General features: G+C 38.3%; 1 protein-coding gene across 6 annotated transcripts in view; it reads right to left on the bottom strand.

Annotated features, from left to right (window-relative positions):
• The window catches only part of Nfia (nuclear factor I A), a 561296-nt gene that overhangs the window by 67462 nt on the left and 469341 nt on the right, over positions 1–24493 (bottom strand). For all 6 annotated transcript variants that reach the window (XM_021726814.3, XM_040288754.2, XM_040288755.2 and 3 more), the window contains exon 7: positions 10943–11071. In XM_021726814.3, the coding sequence (XP_021582489.1) occupies positions 10943–11071 (129 nt within the window). The remainder of the gene's footprint in view (positions 1–10942; positions 11072–24493) is intronic.

Here is a 24493-nt window from a genome sequence, read left to right as displayed (position 1 = left end):
GGTTGCTTGCTGCATACCAAGACCTTTATTATATAGGTCCCTTTGCTTCCCCCTCCCATTAAGTCTGTCCAGTTTTGTGCAGGTGGCAAAACAAAGGTCAGCAGAGGATAAATGACTTGCACAAGTTTAAACAGACCCTGAGGAGCTGGGCAGGACTTGAATTCTACTCTGGCAGATTCTACCCTGGGCATTTCTCTGCACTCTTATTTTCCCATTTAAATCATATTTCCTTTCGGATTTTTTTTGTTGCTGTTGTTCATAGGCCCCTTCTTACTGTAGCTGGACCTGGAGGCTCTGATGTTCCTCACCGTGTTTTGCACATTAAAGAAACTGGTGGGCAGAAAAAAGCAACTAACATTTACTATGAAGAAATGGCAAATGATAAGTGTAAGTTTCCTGTAGAAATATACATTTTAAAAGACACAGGGGTGCACATGGGTAATGAAACACACTAGTTTCCACAACACAAAAGATGCAGCTTGGGAGGCAGACTCCCAGTGATCTGACTCCACACAGATCACACACTGCTTTCCCACTTCCAGCGTCAGGGCTGGCCCCTTGTTCTACATGGATGATAAGCTGGTGCTCTACAAGCACTGGCAAGCCACATCTCCATGCTGCAGTAATTTACTTAAGTTTAACATGATTTATGATTCTGTCAATAGGGGAGGTTGAAAACCCTGCATTGACACTTAAATGTGAGCTTTATATGTAAAATAGCAATTGCATGTGTGTGTGTGTGTGTGTGTGTGTGTGTGTGTCTGTGTAGGCAGAGACAGAAACCATTCTGCATAAGATACAAATTCAATCTTAAATTTTTATTTTATGCAGAAAAAAGGAAAACAAATAATGAAAATAAATGAGGAATCCGCATGATTAAGTTAAACCAGAAATGGATTTAGCAGATTACGTGAGCTACGCAGCCCAAGTGTCCGGCTGGGAAGTCCCATCAACAAGGGGGTTTCTAAGCAGTCTTGCTGAGAACCACCTCTTTCACTGAGCATGAAGACACAGGTCCATGTTATGTGCATGTGGTGGTGGGGGGTGGAGGGGCTGTGGCTATGTGTGTGACAGAGAGAGAAAGGGACAGGGAACTCTGAGGGGGAGCAGCTTCCTCTGTCAGGAAGAATTTCAAAGCTGGTCCCCTTGGCTCAACAAGCTGGTCTCTTTAGCACCCCACCCCCCACCCCAGGGGCCTTTTGCCTCTTGAAGAGATTAAGGAGCCAAGTGGTCTTACTGCTCTAACCTGTCCCTCCCCAACAAAAACCACATTCACATGATTCCACTCCAGAGGAGCTCTCTTCAGAAGTTTGCTGCAGGGATGACAAATTAACCCAGCAGGGTGTCCCACACATCTATCTTAGTACAAATTATTAGTGTAATAGAGCTTTTAGTTATGCATTTATCTGGTAATTATTGAACGGTTACACAAAACCAAGCTGAGCAGCCATGGCCCTTTATGAGCCTGGCTCAGTGGGTGGCCTTACAGTTAATTTAGGATGGTTCTCCACTACGCAGTTCACTTGCAGACAAATTAGCTAAACAGCCTTCTCCTTTAAATATTTTCCATGTCACAGTGAAACTCTTTACAATACAATAAAGGTACAGTTTTAATTACACGCTTCCTGACTTTTGTTTAGTTGTAGTTTTAAAACATTTGCTGGCACTGTTTTTTCCTTTGGCTGGGCAGTAATAGCTGGTTGTAAGTATCTGGCTAATGAATTTAATAATTTCCTGAACTGGGACTTAAAGAGGCTTTGCTAAAATGCTGCATTTCCTCTTTGCCGTCCAGTTACTTCCAATCCCATGGGCAATGTCTCCCATTAAGCTGGGCATTGCTCTTCTGCTAACCTTGACCCATGTTCCCCAGTCTTCTTGCTTCTCTTTCCTGAGCTCCTCAAAGATGGGACTTGTTAAGTCTCTGATGCCTGCATTTGAAAATCAGTTCTGGCAATTCCTATTGGAGAAAGGCAATGTAATGTTCTCCCAAATGACATACTCCAATAATAAACACCTTGCATCTGTCTGTTGGCGGATTATTTCAGCGCCTTGTTAGCAACAGGTATTTAATTGCTTCTCATTTTCTTGAGATGATTCAATTGCACTAAACCAGGAGAGACAAATTAGATTCAGTTGAGCACCAGCATGTTCTACAACTAAGTTAAATGCTTTCCTAAGCAGCAAAAAAGTTTGCAGATAAGATAGGAGAAAGCTGAACAAACCTACCACTTGGGGTCTATGTCAAGGGCAGGGTATCATGGTTAAGGCAACAGGGAACATTCCTTCCTGAGGGCTCTTTGTTTGGACAGAAACACTGACAAGGCCACAGCAAATATTCTCTAAACAAGGGACCAAATAATTTTCAGCTCATTTTCTCTAAATACCCATCAAGGTAGAGACTCTTAATTAAAACTAAAGAGATACATGTGGATCACTCAAACATGCCACCAAATACATGAACTTGAATATTTACTATGATGATGATTATTTTCATCATCATCAATATTATTACACAGAGAGATGGAAAGAACTCCATGTTATCTCCAAACTTTTTATCCATTTCAATCAAACCATGTATGAATTCATTTATTCAACAAACATTCACTGAGTGCTTTCCTTACATGAGGACAAGGCTGAGGGGTTCAGGGATGAACAATGGAGTCATGGTCCTGCCCTCTAACCGTTACTGGTGCCTCCGAGTTGTACCTCTCCTGTCTGGTCCTCTGTTATTGTCTATGCAGGGTATGAATCCACCCTCCTCCAGCCATTCCTGGTGACCTCAACTTCCTGGAAGGTGATCTTAATGCTCATAATTCTCCTCAGTATATTTTTCTTGGCCAAACTGGGAGATATTGTTAACTTCAGACCCTCAGATGTTTCATCATTAAGAGCAGGATCCCTGTTTGGGCCAGGAGGATCATGGACTTAGAGAGGTTTATGGAGCTTATAAACTTCTGACTACCTCTCTAAACAGAAACCAGCATGACTCTTTGAAAGCTGCACAATAAATCTTTGGTTTATATGACTATTGTTTTAGCATATTTTATGCATATATCATCAGAATCAGGACAATTTTACTTCTAAACTTCCTTTGTGCATGTGTGTGTGTGTGTGTATGTGTGTATAATATTTTATTATTTATATATATATATATGTATGTGTGTGTGTATATATATATGTATGTGTGTGTATATATATATTTTTCTCTCACACAAAAAAGTGGGGGTTTAATCTCATGCTCACATTTTCTAAGTCTCAATTTCTCAGGACTTAATTGCCTAATAACATGACCTGTCTGCTGTTGGTCTGTTCTGCATACTCAGAAATAGAATGCAAACTCTTTGAAAATACAGGTTGAGTTGCATGCATTTTGGGTTCTTGCAGTGTCAAATGCCACTGCAGTTCTCCACTAGCGTGCCCGGCCCCTTGATTTCTACAGGTGAAGTATCTGTTTTTTTCTGAAATACTTGGGACCAGGAGTTTTTCTGATTTGGGATTGTTTTGTATTTTGGAATATCTACATAGACTTTACCAGTTGAGTATCCCTTATCCAAAAATCAAAATCCAGAATAGTCCAAACACTAAGCACCAACATGATGCTCAAAAAGTTCCATAAATTTTGGAGTACTTCGTATTCTCAGAATCAGGCTGCTCATCTTATAATACAACTGCTGGTCTTGTCCTCTCATCCACCAGGAGTCAAACACTCTGAGGATGGAATCCAAACTTCTTGTGTGCATTCTATTCAGCAATTAGGACAGCACCCACTTGATCAGAATTTGAGGGAAAAATTAATGAGTACCAGAGGTAATGGGAGTTTACAAGTTAATTTCAATACTGAGAAAAGCCAAACTGACCTCAAAAATATTCTTTGAAGTGATATGTACCTCACAGAAACCCTGCATTTACCAGGAGCAAGAAATCATGAGCTTAAAAAAAAATAGCTAAGTGATGTCTTTATGACTGCTATAAAAAAACTCAGTGTGATAACACAGGTTATGTCATGATTATCAAAGATCTAAATGGCCATGTTATGTCTTTGACTAATAAAAAGTATAAAAACAAACTGACTGTTAAAAATAAATGCAGCTTAATTTCTTACAATGGGGGATAACAAAGTAGAAAACCACTGAAATGGTAGAAAAGGCACAAAATTGGAGACTTAATTTTTGGTCTCAGTTCTGACAAGCTTAGATTCTTCATCTGTAAGAGTCATGTGAAATATTTAGACTGTTAACTAATATATTTTCACTTATCAATTCATTTATAAAACTAATTTTATACACAGTGGCAATATGTTCAGTAATATACTTTGTATACAACCAGAGATATGAAAAATTGTGCTCTATGTATGTAATAAGAATTGTAATGCATTCCTCTGTCATATATAAATTAAAAAGACATTAAAAAAACCCCTAGAATGTAGACTTTCAGCTTTTGCAGCTAGAAGCAATTTTTGGCATAATACTAACCCTGCTATATAAGATTCTATCAAAAGTAACAGAATGAGCTGGCAGGTATTTCCCCTGCCACCAGCCTTCCTTTCCCTTCTTTCTGCCTGGGATGCAGACATAAGGCAGGAGTCCAGTATATACACTGTGAAAAAATGATCCATGGAACCATGGTTGCTTTGGTCCATTTTGTGTTACTATAATGAAATACCCGAGGCAGGTGCTTCCTAAAGTATAGAAGTTTATTCAGCTCCAGATGCTGATGGCTGGAGGATTCAAACAGCATGGTGTTGGCATTCTACCTAGAGTCCCCCGGTCCTGTCACAACATGGCAGGCAAGTGGAAATGGAAATGGGCTGTGTGTAGATGAGCACATAAGTGAGAAAAGAGGCAAGAGACCAGGGAAGGTACAGGCTAGTTGTTTTTATAATGGGAACTAATTCACTCCTCTCAGACCTGACCCATTCCCAAGAGACAGGACTAATCTATTCATGGAGTGGAGCCTCTATGACTTAATTACCTCTCACTAGGCCTCACCTCTTAAAAGCTCCATCACCTCAACACTGTTGCACTGAGGACCAAGTTTCCAGGACATGAACTTTTGGAGGGCAAACCTATCCAAAGTACATTAGCCCTGGGTCATATACTTATTTTTTTTTACATGAAATAAATGCAACACCTAATTTTCTTAAGTTACTATTTAGTCAGATTTTTCCTTTACTTGTAGAAAAACATGTTCATAACTAACAAAGAAAAGGCATTTGACCAGAAGATTCCTGGAGCCCAATTCTTTCCATTATTTTCAATTCTGCCTCCAAATATATTATGTGAGCTCCTACTCATTTCTAAATCTCCAAAGCACAGTTACTTAGTGCAGAGCATTTAAATAAAACAAGTACCATTCATTATCCTATTGTTTTTGAAAATAGCAAAGACTTTAGGCATAAAGATAAGTTTCAGGAACTTAAAGTTTCCAAGAAACTTTAAAATATCACTGATGATTACTCCAAGAGTTTGACGTTCTAGCTCATCAGGCAAACTTATAAGTCTTGAAAAGACAAAGGGAAGAACAAAGATATTTTTTCCAATTGCCAATTTTCCAATTGTCATGACTACATACTTGATGATGGTTACAATATTAAGTAATGGTACAAGGAAGTCTCTGAAAGGCCTATCTTTCAGCTCAAAGTGTCCAGCAAATGTAACAATAGATAATGACACAGGAATGCTTTTGTTGAAATTAAATAACTTCCCCCATCCCAGGATATTCCAACACGTTTAACCCCTTTACCTAATTCTAACCACATAGAGAAACAGGTGGCAAAGTACTGTTCCCATGGTACAGATGGTCAAATGAGGCCCCAGGATAAGTGATTTATCAAAGTTACAAAAGAAAGCCAACTACTAGAGAAGGGATTAAATTTAAGAGACCAAGTGCCTCTATCTTTATAATAATGATCAGAATAGCATGAACTAAGTCAAACTAAAGCTTTTAGTATCAAAGCTTTACTTAATCTTTCCATTTTCTTTTTGCAGTAATACGAAATGAAGCCAGGGTACTCTAACTTGACCATACCCCCAGCCCTTGTGTTTTTTATTATGAGACAGGGTCTCACAAGTTGCTGAGGCTGGCCTCAAACTTGCAATTCTCCTGCCTCAGCTTTCTGCGTAGCTGGGATTATAGGCCTGTACCACTGTTCCCTGGCTCATTTTGCAGTTCTCTGCAGATGAAAGGCCATAGCTCTTCCCCATCTTGGACATTAGTTACAAAGAAGCACTGCATAAACTGCCACACATTTTCACCTTTGGTTCTTCCGACGCAATGAGAACCTATAGGGTGGTAGGCTGGGGGTGGGGATGAATGTCTTTTGTATGAAAATTCAATTTGACTACTTTTCATCCATCCAACTCACATACCCACTGGGTGAGCACAACGAAGATAGAAAATGTGTAGATGAAAGACCTGGAAGTTCCAGTTTGGGAAAGTGACCCAATATGAACATTAACTAAGGAAGCAAGACAAGGCTGTGGAATGAACGTGTGGACCTAAGGAGGGTGAGTGGATGGTAGTGCTGCAAAATGGGCTTCATGTCAAAAGTAGCATGGGTTGAGTTCCCTAATCTGAAAATCCCAAACCTGAAAAGTTCCAAAATCCTAAACTTTTTAGGCACCGACATAGCACAAGTGAAAATTTCACACCTGACTTCACATGATGGTCACAGTCAAAACACGCTTAAAACACTGTGTAAAATTACCTTCAGATACGTGTGTAAGAGGTATATAAAACATAGATGATTTCTGTGTTCAGACTTGGGTCCTATCTTTAAGATATTTCATTATGTAGATGCAAATATTGTCAAATCTGAAAGCTCTAAAACCTGAAACCCTTCCAGTCTCAAACATTTTGGACAGGGGATACCGAACCTGTACTTGGACCAGGCTCAGGCAAAATGTTGATCGGTGAAGGTAGTGAAGACAGCATGTGTCTGAAAGCATGGATGAAAAAGGATTAACTGCTTGCACAACCAGTATTCATGGACCACTTCCAGATGCTGTACAAATGTCTATAATTATGTGGCTTCTTTTACTCCTTACATACACCATTCTTTCAAAGTAGAGATTAGGATCTCCAGTTTATAGATGCAGAACCTATGGTTCAGACAGGTAAAGCAAAGTGTCAGGTCGCATAGTTGAAACAAGTGGTGGCAGAGGATTCAAATACAGGTGCATATGAGTCTCTGAGCTTGTGTGCTTAACTGTCGCTACAAACTGGAAGTCTGTGTCCCCTCGAAATTTGTGTGTTGACATCCTAAATACCAATGTGATCGTATCAGGACGTGGGATCTTTGGAAGGTGATTAGGCAGAAGAGTGGAGCCTTTGTGGATGGGATCAGGCATCCATGAAAGAGACCACAGAAAGCTAGTTAGTGCCTTCCCAGGAAAGATACAATAAGAAAACAGTATTGAGTCAAGAAAGTGGATCCTCACCAGACACTGAATCTGCTGGTGCCCTCATCTCAGACTTCTTGGCCTCCAGCACTATGAAAAATAAATTTCTGTTGTTGATAAGCCACTCGGTCTATGGAATTCTATGACAGCAGCCCATAAAGCCTAAGATGGCCCTTATGCTGTATTGCCTCCCTTTAAGATCCTATTTTGGGGCTGGGGATGTGGCTCATGCGGTAGCGCGCTCGCCTGGCATGCGTGTGGCCCGGGTTCGATCCTCAGCACCACATACCAACAAAGATGTTGTGTCCACCGAGAACTAAAAAATAAATATCATATTAAAAAAAGATCCTATTTTTCTGCCTTTGCAATCTCAAGAGAGAGGATTCCTTTGTAAATAGCTGCCACCATATTTCCAAATATAGCTTATATATACAGTGAAAAATAGGGCCATCACGTGTGTGTGTATGTGTGTATGTGTTGACCTTGCTTTGCTCTCTGGAAATACTGCCTCCATCTTTAGCATAAGAAGCATCTGCAGTTATTGCTTGCTGACTGTTGCTTTCCTGGTCAAGGCATTCCAGGGAAAGATGTTAGGAAAGGCAGCAGAAGTCTTGCAACCTGCTGCTAACCACGGGTGAATTTACTATGTGGCCCTGGGCAAAAATGCAGTCAACAGACCTGGAGCCCACTCTTGTGTCCTGAACCTGATAAAGGACACATTCTTTGTCGTGTGTTCTTTTTCTTTCTTCTTCTTCTTCTTCCTTTTTTTTTTTTTTTTTTTTTTTTTTGGAGGGGCACACTTTTCTTCAAGACCTTTTTTCAAGTTTGACTTTCTGGTTTGTCATTTCTGGTTGTGGTAACTCTACAGAAGAGGCATCAGAGGCTTCATTCTCCATTATAAACACATGCCACATCTCTTCCACAACAAGCCCCTCAGGAAGACTCTCCCTTCTCAAATTTGGCTTCATCTTTCTAAAACAGTAAATCCTAGTCCCAGATGGGATGTAGGATGTAGGTGCACACATGAGCCTTCTGACTGGCACAGAGGAGGATGAAAGGGAATATAGTACCTGTAGAGGGTACTTCCTAAACAAGGAGAGGCTGAATTTTAATCTTGTAAAACAATACCCTAGCCAAAATTAAAAAAGAAAGTCTCCTGTCATCCTGTCTCAGCTGTGATTCTTACCACAAAGCGCAACTGAAGAGGGTCAGCACAACCACTCCAATGCTCTTCACAGACCACTAAGGAGGGGGCAGTGAGAATGGGTACCTGAGCAGACATTGCAGAAAGGAGAACCAAGGGTGCTGGGAACCACCTTGAATTCTGGTGAAAACAAAGAGTCTTTGGTATTCCACAATTCTTCAACTGGGCGTCTTTCTCTTTTCCTCACACACAATTTTATGAACATAAATAGAAGATCTAAAGCTGGGTGAGCTATGGGCTAACATGGTCCAATCGGGTTCAACCCAGCATGGGCCACTGGTTAGCAAATGTGCTTAGCCATCTAACATGAAGAAGTTCCCAGCGAGACACCTTTGGATAAGTACTAGAGTTTCAATAATTTCTACAAGAATAGTTTTAAGCTAAGACACACATAGTAGGTCCTTTTAACATTTACTAAACAATAATATATGTATATTGCTTTATGCTTTTTGAAGAATCTCCAAAAATAATGTTTTATTGTAGTTTCTATATAAGAATATGAGGCTGGGAGAAAAGGCTCATTCTACAGTGTTCTGTCCCCATTTTATTGAAGAATGAAAATACGTGAATCACCCAGAGGTAAGTAGAAAGGCAAAGATGCAACTTGCCCTGCTCTCTTGATTGCTCTTCCCAGTCTTCATTACCTTTGCCTGGAATATCCTCCACCCACATAAACATCTTTTAAGATTGGACTGCAAATCTCTACTTTTAAATCTCATAATTGATACGAAGTTCAATGAAATATCCTATTCCATATCATCTTCGAAATGCTTGTTTTCTTACATGCTTCTCTCCTGCCCTAAATTGCATGTCCTGTGAGGACAGGAACCACTGATCTCCAGTGTTTATACAGTGATAACTACTCAGCAAGTCCTTGTTTCCTCACTGAATGAACAACCCTCCATAGTTCTCTCCAGTGAATTCTTGTAGAAAATTTTTACTTTAACATCAATTTAGCATTTGAATATGTTAACATGACCATTGAAAGTGAGAAATAACACATGTCTTATCTCCCTGGAACCGTAAATATCCTTACTAGAAAGAGTTTAGTATCTCTGATTCCCCAGTATGGTTTAGATGCTCAATGAATGTTAATGATGAGAATAAAATTGCAATGCTACATCCCTTAAAGAGGCTTATTCTAGCACTGTATAATCCAATTTAGATGTGGATTTTCCAGATATATGCACGCACACATATATTGTAAGCATCTCTGATTATACTACAGACACACAAGGTAAAATTATAAAGGACCTTGAGAAAGTCATCAGTGATCACAAGGTGTTTAAAGATGAAACAAGTAAGTTTTCATAATTGTTGATGAAGACGTTGCTTCACATCACAGTTACAGTGCTCACTTTCCTCCATTCAGTCTCCCTATATGCATCCCACAGCCTTCTCTACTGCTGTATTTATCCCTAAGATGCACAGAGTATTCATAAAGGGATTCAGATTTGTGGGACTAACACTAAGATTAATGCAAGAAATATCAGCTTCCCCAGGTGTATGTCAAAGTAGACAAGAGACCATAACTTTCTAGGATGCTTTATGATACCAGCTGGTAGATCACAGACCTACCTAAACGAAAATCGGATGGAAGAATGCAAACGTGGTTACAATTATTCATACTCCTACTGTGGGAGTTTCATAAACAAACTAATAAATATTTTCATCTTGCAATAAGATCAAGTTAAGTGATTTGCTGACATTCTCTTGAGGTTTAAGGCTTGTCTTTAATGTGAAATACAAATCGTATTTCTTGTGGACACATTTTAATAATAAACTTAAAAGCACACAAGACAAAAATAATGAAAATGTTGCAATGAAAACCAGACAAACTATCTACCACTTCAAAAGGAGTGAATGAAGGCCTCTCGTCAACACCCCAATGCAAACAACCTCAACACAAGATGCCACATATTGAAATCAGGTTTCATGGAAAGAGAATCAGCAGGGATAGAGGCGGGGAAGCTATTACTTGAAAACAGGTAAATGGCCTCATGGAAATATACTCATCTCAGATGCACAACACACACACATGGCCTCTCAAACAACTTGGGGGGCAGATTTAATTTTGGTTTGATTTAAGCTACTTTCCACCTCTTTGCAAAATCCCACTAGCAAGAAAACAGGTTTGGACCCTTTTCTCCTTAAGAAAGTAAGGAATGGAGATTTTAGACCAACTTTCTTTGGTCCCTCAAATTCCAGGCTTTCCCCCAAGATAAGAAAACGGACCACAGAAGCTTTCTGAGGGAGCCCTCACCGCGTCCCACTTGGCTATTCTGGTTTCACAGATACCACACAAGTACCCCCCAAGGGTCCCTGTGGAGCGGCTCACCTCTGGGTCCTGTGATGACTGGTCGGTGATGCTGTGTGAATGCCGTTCCCAGGGAGGAGGTCTGCGAAGGGGAGGGGCTGCTGAAACCAGACTTCTCCGACTTCTTCAGTGTGGTTGGAGACGGCATTCCTGGCAAGAGGTATTAATTGGTAAGTTTGGTTCAATTCATGGATCCACAGCCCGACAGCCCGTGCAACCTAAGAGACGACTCTTACAGGATTAAATTGGCAAACAACAAAGAAAGGTTCTACTTGTGAGTGGAAAATTTATTTTGAATGCTTTGAATTTGTCACAGGAACACACCGGTGACAGAATCACCTCTGATAAGTGAGTTTATAAGTTGATTTCAGTTTATTCTACTAACTCACAGTCCATTTGCTGATTACTGATCCTCTTTGTAAAGATTTGGTATAGTCTGGGTCTCTGTAGGTGGTGGAATCTTTAAGAGATGGGGCCTGGAAGGAGTATTTGGGGGTGTGCCCTTGAAAGGGATTATGGGATCCCTGTCCCTTCCTCTTGCTCTCTGTAGCTTTCTGGCATGAGATGAGCAGTTTGGCTCTTCTGTATACCCTTTGCCTTTGCTATCCGGTACCCCCATCACAGACTTAAAAGCAATGGGTCTGCCTGATCATAGACTAGAACATTTAAAACTGTGAGCCAAAACAACCTTTTCTCTTCATAAGTTGATTATCTCAAGCATCTGTTATAGTATCAGAAAGGTGACTAACAAAGGGTTCAATTTTTCCAGTGTTTCCTAAAGGTTGTTTTGTGTGTCTGTGACCTCCAGGACCCTTAGGAAGGAGGCTACCTAAGCACACAAAAACCTCACATGCAACCATTTTTGCCTTGTCGGTTACCTTACTTCAGCCCCAAAGCACTTTCTCCACATTTTAAATAATTTAGCTCTTTTAACATAAAAATGCCCTCAATAATAGCAACTCTGTTATTCATTCAATGAATTATTAATAAAAGAAAAAAGAGAAGATCAAAGTAAAAACCTTAAATGCCCAACAACTGGGGACTGGTTAAATAAATACGGTATAACCAATGCAAAGAATACTGTAAGTGAGTAGTGACACAGAGAAGTATTTATTGTATAAGATTAATTGAAAAAAAAAGAAAATTACAAAACAGGATGTTGTACTATGACATCGTTTTAAAAGGCAATGCTATACCCAGAGGAAGGAGTAGGAGGAAATATGCATAAACTGTAACAGTAGTTCTCCCTGTGTTAGTTTGGGTTGTTTTCCTTGACTTCTTTTTGTTCACCTGTCTTTTCTATGAGAAGTATAGATTACTTTTTAAAAAATTTTTATTGCCTTTTAAAATAAATGACAGTGGAATGCATTGCAATTCATATTACACATATAGAACACAATTTTTCATATCTATGATTGTATATAAAGTATATTCACACCAATTTGTGTCTTCATACATATACTTTGGATAATGATGTCCATCACATTCTACCATCATTGCTAACCCTCTGCCCCTCCCTTCCCCTCCCACCCCTCTGCCCTAACTAGAATTCATCTATTCCTCCCATGCTTCCCTAGATTACTTTTATGTTAAGAAAACACAGTAAAAATCTTGTTTTTTTTTTCTCTATACTATCTAAGGTTTTCATAGAATTTTCAGCTTAAGAAATGTTTTAGAAAGAAAAACAAGGAGAAAATAGCCTCTTGTAATTACTGGATTTGTAATGTTCTTAATGTTCTTAGCAACCACGCTGACACACAACTAGAGGCATCTATCCATTTGGTAGGGTGCCAATTAAAACAATAAAATTTTGGATATAAAATAGAGGAAATGACTTCTAATCTCCACATTGCAGGACAAATTTGGGGTCTCAAGTTTCTAGCATAAAAATGGTCAGCATGTGTCAAAAAAACTGGATTTAATTTTACTTTTACATGTATTGTTCTCTATTTATGAGCAGGGACTTATCTGGGTGAAATGGAAAAAAAAGTAATAAAAAAAATAATGACCATTAGTATGTAACTGATATTGAGTAATTTCTAGGACTATGCACTGTGCCAAGCACTTTACAGGCATAGATATGTCCAGAAATTTAGTTCATTTGATCCATGTCTAAATATGTCCTTGTTATTTCTGATCACATATTTCCTTAATGCAATTCTACAACATGACCTTCTAGTATGACGACTTTCAAAGATTCTAGAGAGAGGTAGCGTTTGTTTTGCCCCTCTCTATGTTTAAGACATCTATATATCCATGTCAGAAACATACCATGTAGTTAAAAAAGATATTTAAACTACTTAGTACAGATCTCGGCTTTAATGTGGCTTTACCAATTGATGTTTAGACAAAACAAAACTTGGGGTTCTGACCTCAGAAAAAAATAAAGTGCAAATTGTAAGCATGTTTGCATAGACATAACACAGAGTGAGTGGTGTGTGATCTCATATTAATTTGACACATCTAGCTCAGATCCTTTCTGAATCTATATCTGTGTGATTTGAATTAAAAACAAAGTCACTAAACCAAGTAGTTTTAGGTATATTTGTAGTCTAAGCTGAGGTATCATCATGAAATTAGGGAAGAAATTTCAAATAAAAAATAATTGGAATAAAAGCCACCAAAATGCAGATAAACTTCCAACTTCTTCACATCTCTTTTACAAGCCAATTTTCAGCTGCTTGCCAGTCCACTAATTTAAATTCAGTCAAATGCCTAGATTATATGTCATGAAACTGAGATAGAAATAGAATAGAAAATGAAAAATGTCAAAACTTGCAAGTTGGCTATGATTTCAAACAGTGAAATTATCAATGAAATTTCACATATGAACTAACCTTATTGAAGAAAGCAAATGGTTTGACTCAGAAGTAGTTATTTTGTTTGAAATGTTCATGTTTCTCATCCATGCCATTCTAAATTCTGCAGAAATATTGCCATGATTTTAATCTAGTTTACTCTTTCAAAGGAAGAATTATAAGTAAAATTTGGGCAATGACAAGCATCAAGTATGATCAAGTTGGTAAATGAGCTTAAAAAGAGCAAAATTTAAATCTTCCTTGAAAGAGTTAAAGAGGGAAGAAGCACTGTTGGCATGCAAGAGCAACAAGCCAAACTATGTCTAATCTTCTAAATTTATCACAGTCAAGTAATATGAAGCCTGAGGCTGTCATGAATCTCAAAATTACTTTGTGTTTTCAATTTTTAAAGACTTGTATTGAGCACAATTCCTTATTATATACTTTAATATTTTCTCTACATGCATAATGTATGTTTTGGTTAATTTGCTTTGTATACTTAATTGACCAGATGAAATTTCAAAATGCTAGTAAACTGCTCTATGTTAAAAGCTAAAGAACATTAATCTTGTCTTTTATTTTTGAAATCAAATTTGGCTTCTGTACATTACTTTAAAAATAACTTCCTTGTTAAAATTTCTTTTGTCAATTATCTATGAACAACTGTTACACAATTACTGGATGAATTAATGACTGATTGGCTTTCTCTTGATAAATCAAAACTTTAGTTTCTATGCATTTTCTAGCAAAAGATCTTTTTAAAAAAGAGAATATAGATAAAGTAATGCTACCCTTTTCTGGACCAGACTAAATGCCACTTTGAAGTTCAGTAAAGAAAAGTAAAGAATTTTATAGAATCAGAAGCAGAAATACAGCATAAATGTTTTGTTTCAATGGAATATTTCCTTCTTTTGATTGCTATAAAAATGCAATGGTGGCAAAAGGAGAGAGGAGATCGTTTTCAATAAGCATTTTGGCTTGTCACTGGTTTTCTAAACATCCAGACTTCCTGAATTTCTCTCCAATTTCTCTTCCTGTATTTCTCTCCTGTTTGCCATTTTTCTAAGCTGCCTGAGTCATTCCAAATTGTATTCTGTACCAAACTGCAAATATACATAGAAATCTAGTAACTCAGGGGCTCTGGTCCCTAAAGGTAGTTAGAAGTATGAAGCCCAACAAGAACACTTTGGAAATACAGGTCATATATTCACAAAGATTTCTGTAAATTAATTATTAATATTTATGGTAGTCAGAATTCCAAGATGACTCTCAAGGTTCCAGGTCCCTGTTGTGCATACCTTGTATAATTCCCTCCCCTTACATATGGAAATTACTTGGAAATGTTGTTTTCTGATTAGGTTTTATTATACTGCAAGGATGAAGGGACTTTTGCAGATAAAATAAAGGCCCCTAAGGGGCTGAGGTTGTGGCTCAGTGATAGAGTGCTCGCCTAGCATGTGTGAGGCACTGGGTTCGATCCTCAGCACCACATAAAAATAAAATAAAGGTTAAAAAAATGTAAAAAAGAAAAAATAAAAAAATTAAAGCCCCTGATCATTTGACCTTGAGTTAAGGAAAGGAATATGGTCCTTGGTGGGCCTACCCTAATCAGGGGGACAATGTAAAAGAGGAATTAGAAGTCAGAAAGATGTTTCTTCAGAAATTGAAGAGTAAGCTAAGAGAAACTCCCCCAAATAAGCAGTTCTATACTTCAATTTTAAGTTCAATACATAAGCAGACAGGAGAGGACCCTGTATCCTGCAAGGTTAGTTCCTGGTGACTTTGGATATTCATTTTCCATTGTCAATATGGGATCCCCATTGACCTACCTACCTTTATGACTCTTGTTAGAACAACTATCACACAGGATCTAAAGACCTCTAGAAGCCTTCATGTTGAGTGGCTCCCAGAGAGCTAGAAGGCAACTGGTGAACTCATACCCAATTTCCAAAAACCAGACTGAGAATAATAAAATCATCAAATTATGGTTTTACATTTCATCGCAGGGAGATGGGTATGATTATCCTTCCTACCTGTAACTTAACGTTGCAGAAGTGGGATGGAGAGGTTAAGCAACCTGCCCAAGATCATGCAGCTACCAAGTGGTACTTCAGAGCCAGGCTGTGGCAACTCACTGAATTTGCAGCCTGGACAAACTTCTGATGGTAGCCTTACAAGACCCTGAGCAAGGGCCCAGTTAAATCAGACTTAAGGCAATTACTAATATTTTAGGACCATGGTTGACTGTGGGTAACTGAAACTACGGAAAGTGAAAGAATGAATATAGGGGTTCTAACTATAATAAGGACAGCAAAGGGTCCACTGGCTTTGACAACATGGATGTTTCTGACAATCTTGGAAAACAACCTCTAGGAGAGCGAGGCACGTGGAAGGTAGGATGGAGTGATTTATAAAATCCATCATGGGAAGTGAGGAAGCAGGGAGATGGTGTAGTCAGCTCTTTGATCAGACTAGTGTGTAGAGAGCAGGAAATAGGGTGGTGGCTCTAGGGAGGAGGGAGGCCAAGGAGAGCTTTGTGAAGGGGATGGAGACCAGTGTGCCTCAATGTGGATGTGCACTGTCCAGCAGGTAGGCAGAAGGCAATGCCTGGGAGGAGAGAGGATGCTGAGCAACAGAAGCCCCCCAGAAGGTGAGAAGCCACAAAGTCAGTGAGTGGCAGAGCCAGGACTTGAACCAGAGTTGTCAAGGCCCCTGCTCCTTTCATGTACCACTCTTCCAAGATGCCTGCTTCTGAAGAAAAAGAAAAAGTAGTACTTATCTGCCTTATTGATATTAACCTATCACAAGCTGGTTTAAGTCTGAGCTTAATAATGATACTTACATTATTATTATTTTGTGCAAGTGTTCCAGTCTCCATGATGCCAGCTGCCACGGTGAGTGCTCTTCTTGCATGCAAGCACTTCTCTGCCTTGCCCTTCCAAGCCCAAGTGTGGGGAACAGATAGACTCGTGTCTGTCAGACTAATGGGCTCAGCATAAATTCCAGTGACATTTCTCAAGCCCAGGATGAAAGGTGAGTATCAGGACCATATTTTGCAAGTCCTCCGCCACCAACAGATTTATGCTCAAACACATCTCTTCCAGATGCAGAAAATTCTCCCAGTCAACAACAGGACCTTTCTAGAACCATTTCAGCTACCCCTTGTGATTAGCTTATCTTTGACCCTCCTGCTAAATAAAAGCAGTGATTGGGTAGAGTAATCGCCCAGCCACAGGATCATTGTATTCCTGGGGGTATAAACACATGCTATGAGGTAGAGGGAGGAAGTTGAAGACACAGCACTTTTCTTAGATTTGTGTCCTAATGATAAAATCCATTAACGTTCACTCTAATGTCATTTATTATAATTAACACACTTGACAATAAAAAGGTAAAACATTCAGACTATTTTGACTTTTAGCCTTTGTCAGTGAATAAAAGTGTTCTAAAATCATTTTTATGATGGAGAGAATAAAATGCAAGTTAATAAAGCTTCTGAGGTTCATGCTTCTTGCTCTGCATGCAACCACTTAAAAAGAGTTGCAAGGAGCCCAAAAAGAATTGCCACATCATAAAGAAGTTCAGGTAACCTAAATGGCTTGGTGACACAAGTGATTCCTTCAACTTTTAAAAAAGGAGAGTATGGAGTAAAATGATGGGATTATTTAGGAGGAAAGAAACACTGAATTCTCTAATATATTCCAAATGTTCATTTATAAGTGAAAATTTACAACCCAGAGAGGATAAAGAATAGAAATGAGGAAAACGTCACATAAAAATCCAGTTTCTAGGCCAACAATAAAGTTAATTGACTCTTTAGAGGACTTCCTCTCTCTTCAAGGTAAACAAATAACCCGGTGACAAAACTGAAATAAGAAAATTGTGTATTTCCAAGAGCCTGGCGATTTCCCACCCAGCACATCTGCCCTTCCCTTCCCATCCTAACTGGCCCTACAAGGAAGGGAAGGATTGATTTTTGGCTCAAAAGAGCAATCACACATATTCACAGAATTTTCTTTACACAAAAATAGGTAACAGCATAATATTTCATTCATTCTACTTAGATATCTAGCTGAAAAAGTGAACAACTCCATCATACATTTATTTGTTTGGTTTACATCTGTATTGACCAATAGGGGAGCCACTAGCTGTGGGTGACTACTTAAATTTAAATTAATTAATATTAGATAATTTCAAAAATTCAGTTGCTCAGCACAGCCATGGTTCAAGTGTTCAATAGCCATATGTGGCTAGTGGCTACATGATTGGATAGTACAGATAAAGAACATTTCCACTACTGCACAAAGTTCTATGAAGAGCTCTTGTCTATGTAACACCAAATAATTTTCAATTTTTGGTCCTACTGGGCAACAGTAAGCAAACCTTACTTTTGTATCTTTGCAATGTTTAGCCATTTTTTTTTTAGGTTCCTAAAGCAAAGCATATGTACCATACAAATATAGAATTGTAAAAAGGGGGAAAAATGGAAGTCTTTTCCTCTCCATCTCCAACAAGAGTAGATAATCCAGTGCTCGAGTTTTGTAGATATTTTCTTGGCATGTAACATTATCCTGGATGATGTGAACTTAAGTGTTTATTTAAATATGTTGCTTTCTATCTCTTAAAGCATTATCAAATACTTGGATTTTGAGAATCCAACTGGTGAAATTTAATTTGAAAGATAAGTAGTCTATGGTGATCTGTGTTTGGGATATGCTGGCCCTGGAACTCGATTAGTCCCAATGTTCCTTGGATACATGCAAAGCACCTAACACTTTATTTAAAGTTAAAAAAAAAAAAGTGAAACTGATTGAAACATTTCATAAGGGAAAAAGAATATCATTTTAGGCCTCTTCAAATTGCTTGAACTGTGAAATCAAGTAATAAACACTAGAAAAGGTTCTGTCAGCTAGAATCTAGGCTTGGTGTAGTCAGCATTTTCTTGCTAAACCTTATTATGGCAAAGCATTTGATTTTTCATCTCTGCACTCTGCTCATCCCCACAAATAAACGATTTTGACCTCCACCTGTTACTTAGTAACATCTGCCTGCCATCCTTCAGTAGCCCTATTCTTTGCCTTCAAAGGCCTTTGAGTGGCTGGGAAAGAGGGAGGATAGAGTTGTGCAATGAACTGAGCTGCTATCACTTTATAACTATTCAGTAGTTCACAGTTCAAGCTAGAAGCTGCACAGCAAAAGAAAATGGCTTTTTAAAAAAGACAGTCCCCGCGGATGCTGGAAGGGGGCAACGCATTTCATCATTTGAACATGAAAGTTTTTCTAGGAAGAGGTTTTCTCTTAAGCTGTTACTTAATGCAGAAAACTTCTAGACCATTCCTTATAGTAAAATCTCTTAGAGCTATCCCTTCGTTTTAGATAGATGAACCCAAAGGTTATTTCCAAGCTTAAAAGTACTTCCAGTTCAAGTAAGTACATTACCCTGATATTTTGCAAAATGATATGAACAACCTGCCTCAAATACAGAATCATGGATACAAAAGAACTATACTAATATTAAACATTATTAAACTAAACTGAAAGCAATAAAAGGGAAATAATCATGCTGCTATAAATCATATAAATAGTTATATGTCATTGTCCAAAACAGTGTCTGACAAAATAGTTTGCTTTTTTTTAATAACAATGACATATCAGAAAAGAGTATTCTGTGTAAAGTTGTACTTCTAATGATTAATGCTTCGTTCAACAGAAGAGATGGTGTGTAATTATGTTAAATACTTATCTGAGAGGGATGAGCAGGATATTTCTGCTCACTGTCATTCTTTGTGACAACATAATGATAGATCCATTTACTTATGAGTGCAATTATTAAAAATCATGCTGTTTTCCTAACTGTCTTCATATCTTGGAAATATTTTATTAAAAATTACTTATCTGACACTAAGGGTAGATGCTTGGCAGAGTCTTCTTTATCAATTAAACAAATGAATTAGTTCCATTCTATCCATGACTCTGTTGTGGGTCTTTTTCAAGTTTGGTGAAATTTGGAGCTAATGATTCATCCATTTTTCTCCTTGTCTTACTTGTCCAAATTTTAAAGTTTGGTTCTCCCTCAAACTAAAAACTGCTCATGGCCGACATTTTCTCTGGAGTCATGCTTTAACACTTCTTTTTCAAATTCACACCTTTTTTTTTTCCCTTTTGGAACCCAACACAAGGATCCAATTTTAAACAGACAACTCCATACAGGCCAATCAGAATGGCTTACTAGCTACATACCATCTTTCACAGCTTTTTCTACTCATGTGATGAACTTTATTTAGCACCTGCGAGGAAAAGGTCTTCATAAAAGATAAAAACAAGAAAGCAAACCATGATTGGCCCTGCAACCAGGTGGCTGCCTCCAAATCAAAGGACTGTTTCCATGTGTCCAAAGGGAAAAATTAGGTTCCTCTTTATTTTTTTCCCCCTTCACTCACTAGCTCACAAATGGCAATTGCTACCAACACTGTCTTTGAATGTGAAAGACAACCCAACATGGGTATTGGATTGAAGTTATTTACTAGACTACTCCCACAGTGGAGAGTTGATTATGTCCCTGCTTTTAGTCAACTCTCAAGTGGTCCGAGTCGCAGATAATGACATTTATGATACATTATGTTTCTCCCAAAGTCTCCAAATGTGTGGCTAGTACAAAAACTTATATGACCCAATATAAGGGCTATGTGTTACAAAGATTTCTTTTCTTTTAATTTAAAGGCCTGTTAAGGCTTCAGCACTGATGGACAAACTCATAAAAATATCAAGCACATCAAAAGGAGAAAAATTACTAGTTAAGTCTTTTGAGGATACAATTTCTGAAGGGGGAAAAAAAATCACCCACTGGAAGAAAGAACTCAAAATTAGAAGCAGGTGTCGCCATCATGAAGTGATAAATATCAAAGAATAACTGGCCCTGAAAGGCATTCCTAAGCATCCTTTACTACTTTTAATCCTTACACATGTATTGACATCAGAACATATAAGTGCTGCTTATATAAATTCCTAAAAAGTGTCCAAACGTGAGAGATCCTGCACAGCCACTCAGATAAACCCTCCCTTCACCTGGGTTCATGCCACGGCTGAAAGGCAGATGGCAAATTCTGCTGGGCATTTAAGTGACATATCATCAGGGTGCCCCAATACTCACTAATCTGGGAAGCTAATCATTGTGAAGCAATTTCCATATTGGACTAGCTAACGTAGCATAATAAGCCGACTACAGAGGATACTTCTGAAGTGGACACTAAGCTGCCATCCCTGGAATTTCTTAGGACTTGAGAGCACTTCCAGCCAGTCAAATGGGAATGTCAAGAATATGTGTGTTTCCTCCTGCACAAAGTGGAAGAACTCTAGAGATGGGAATATTTGTTCAAATAATAATAATGATGCTGGGCCCCCATTAAAAGGTGGAAGCTTGGAGCATTTAATTACATCCTGAAGGGTCCATAGCTGTGTTAACCATCTCCAAAAGGGGCTGGAGGTGCTAGACCACGAGCACAGTCTCTCACTCCCAACAGACCAGAGAATCAAGAGCCACAGTATTCTGCATTTAAAAATCCAAAGGCTTCAGAGAAGCTGCTAATTGATTAATAAGAAATTTGGGTCAGTAATACTTTTATTTTGAAGAGAAGCCAAAAGACTGTATATTTAGTGGGTTTCATCATTTTAATTTTTCATTAAGTTTAAGAGACATTTCAAAATAAAGTAACTTTTTCATTTTTGAAGTTTTCTCCCATTTGAGAGACATATTTTGTGATTCAGTGCTGGAGAGAACCAGCTCTCTTTTGGCACTTAGTGTGCTGTTAAGGAATCCACCAGGAAATAGTCCCTGATTTATTACATCAGTGCGAGCATTTCTCGTAATCTTCTAGGATGTAATTCACCCATCCTCTTGAAATGGGTGCCATGTCTTTGATTAACTGATGAGCATATGATGTACCTAAAAATCCATGGTTAGATAGTGTTGAATAAATAGGCCTTGTCATAATCCTCTGCTGAGCAGGAAAGCAATTGGGACTTGCAAGGCTCCACCAGAACCTGCTCACAGGCCAGGCAGAACAGCTATGGACTGCAGGCATCAGCCTGGACCAACGGCTTCTTTCTTTTTTCCTCTCATTCCCCATGTAAAGCCCCTTACTCTGGAGCATAAAGAACTCCCTTACTGAAAACATCTATGGCCAAAAAAAACTTTAGTCCCACATAAACTGATGTGTTACACTTGATTCTTTAACATTTATAGAGTCATCAGCATATAGGAAAAATATGAAAATATATGGGGGAAATAAGCCTGCAAATATTATTATTAGGGTATCAATTTTTACATGAATTAAATGAATACATACATGTACGCAAACATACTTATGAACCTACCACATGATTGTGTATTTATTATATGTGTATATAAAATATGCATATATACATAGTTTAGAACAACATATGGTCTGTAGTATGTGCTCAACCAACATTGGTTATTACTACACTTAAAAAAAACACATATATTTTTAAAATTTAGCAGCATTCTAGTAACAAAATACAGGCACATATATCTTAATATTAAGTTGTGGTGTGACTTGAATCTAGGAAATATCTACATTGCATTCATAGAAGAGAATCGACAACGTAAGACCACTGCTTAAAGGAATACTTTTATCTCTTTATATCAGAGGTTAAAACTACTATCTGTTTGGGTTCCACAAATATTTTTTAGAGGAAAAGATCACAGTACACTTAGATAAGTTGGATATCTATCTTTTTTCTTTCTTTTGTTTTTTTTTTTGGTACCAGGGATTGAACCCAGGGATGCTTAACCACTGAGCCATATTCACAGCCCTTTTTAATATTTTATTTAGAGATAGGGTCTCACTGAGTTTCATAGGGCCTCTCTAAATTGCTGAGGCTGGCTTTGAATTTGTGATCCTTCTGTCTCAGCATCCTGAGATACTGGGATTACAGGTATGTGCCATTGTACCTGGCCTTCCATCTATTTTTTTATCTTTAATTTCTCTTCTTCCAACTCTATTTTCTGCTTATTTTACCCTTTGGTAAACCTGATCTTCATTCAGAATAATTTTGTTTTCTTTAAGTAAATATTTGCTTCAATTCTGCCCAATTCCATCACCCACAAGTCAGAAAACTGTTTTAGGCAGGGAGTGTTTGGATCCAGGGGTCAGAATACAGCCTGTTTGCTGGAGGAGGGTGGCACTGTCTTGGACCTTCCCAGGGATTTCCTGGCATGGCAGCCTCACACATGCTTCCTAGGGGTCAGGAAAGAATAGGCTGACAGGGAGAAGAGGTGGGTACAGGGGCAAGCTCTCGCTGCCCTGAAGCTCCAGCTCTTCTCGACATACGCAGAAGAGGACTGTGGGGAGGTCAGTGGATAAACTGCCAGCTTGATGATGCACCTGACATTCTACATGTTGCGCCAACATCCTGGCGCTTGTCTGTCCAGCTACCCTCCTGCCTTCACAGGGCTGTAAGCTCTTTGAGGGCAAGCACCATTTGGGTTATTTTTACATTTCCTGTTATCACCTTGCACAGGGCTTGGTGTATAATAGATGCATCTCTATACGATAGGCTTTCAGTTAAATTTTATAGGATATTAATTCATATAGTACTTTAGAGTTTTCAAAGTATTTACATATGTAATAAATGTATATGTATGCATAATATTTCTTTAAAGTGTTATGGTTTATTAAGTACAGACTTTACATAGAGTAAAAATACCCCACATATAATGGCATGCAGAGTACTTTGCACACTGCTAGTATTCAATAAGTGGTAGTTCTTATTTTTACCATCATCTCTTTTCATCTTTTCAAAGCTAAGTGTTAGAAGGCAGTGCTGTTTTGTTATCCTCAATGTTTACATATGAGGAAGCAAAAATTCAGACTAATTTGCTAAAAATCGCTGGGTTGCTCATGGTAAGATATGAGAATTATAGATTTTTTCCCCTTAATTTGTACTCTTTTCTCTTTAGAATAATTCTCTTTTCCTCTTATTATCTCCTCTCCAGCAAGCCCTCAGAGATTATTGTGATTGAAATGAAATTTGCTTTCAAGCTCCTCCCTACCATAGCTGCCTCCCAGCCGTACCATGAGCCAGCACTTTGCTACCTCAGCCACTGGGCTGCTGCTGAGGATGGGGACAGGAGCAGGGCAGGAGGAAGATTTCACATGTAAACCTAACATCTAAGCTTTATCTCTTTCTTCCTTCCATTCTAGAATATTTACACAGCCCCAATTTCAAACATGAAATTAAAAATTTGGAGATTTGGGTAATTTATTTATTTATACAAGACCAGCTGAAAGGCAGCATTTGTTTTCCTGGGAGTCTCCCCATTTGCAAAATTGTGCATCTGGGTTCTCTGATGCAAGTACAGCTACACTCATTCCCTCAGCAAATGCATGCAGCTCTCTGCTTTCTGAGAGCTTCATCACATTCAAAGGACAAGATAAGACATGTGTGGTTTCCATCTTATTATTTATTTATTTATTCAACAAATATTGATTGAATGGCTACCATGTTGCCAGGTACTGTTAATAGGCTTTGGGAATAAAAACAAAAATTTTGTTGATCCTGCTTTTATCAGATATGTGAATAGGACACACACAACATAAAAGCACATGTGTATATGAAAATAGTTCTTTTCTTCTAACAGGTTATGCTTTAGACTCTAATTACAAGAGGCTGTTTTAAGCCCAGTTCTAGTGTTAAAAAAATAGATTTGATAAAAAAAAAATGGGGCCATTTTTGAAGAGTGGTTAGAGTACTC

This window comes from Ictidomys tridecemlineatus, chromosome 11 (assembly GCF_052094955.1).
Source record: "Ictidomys tridecemlineatus isolate mIctTri1 chromosome 11, mIctTri1.hap1, whole genome shotgun sequence".
NCBI classification, from domain to species: Eukaryota; Metazoa; Chordata; class Mammalia; order Rodentia; family Sciuridae; genus Ictidomys; species Ictidomys tridecemlineatus.
Note: the sequence above shows the minus strand (reverse complement) of the source record. Positions and strands in the feature narration are given on the sequence as shown.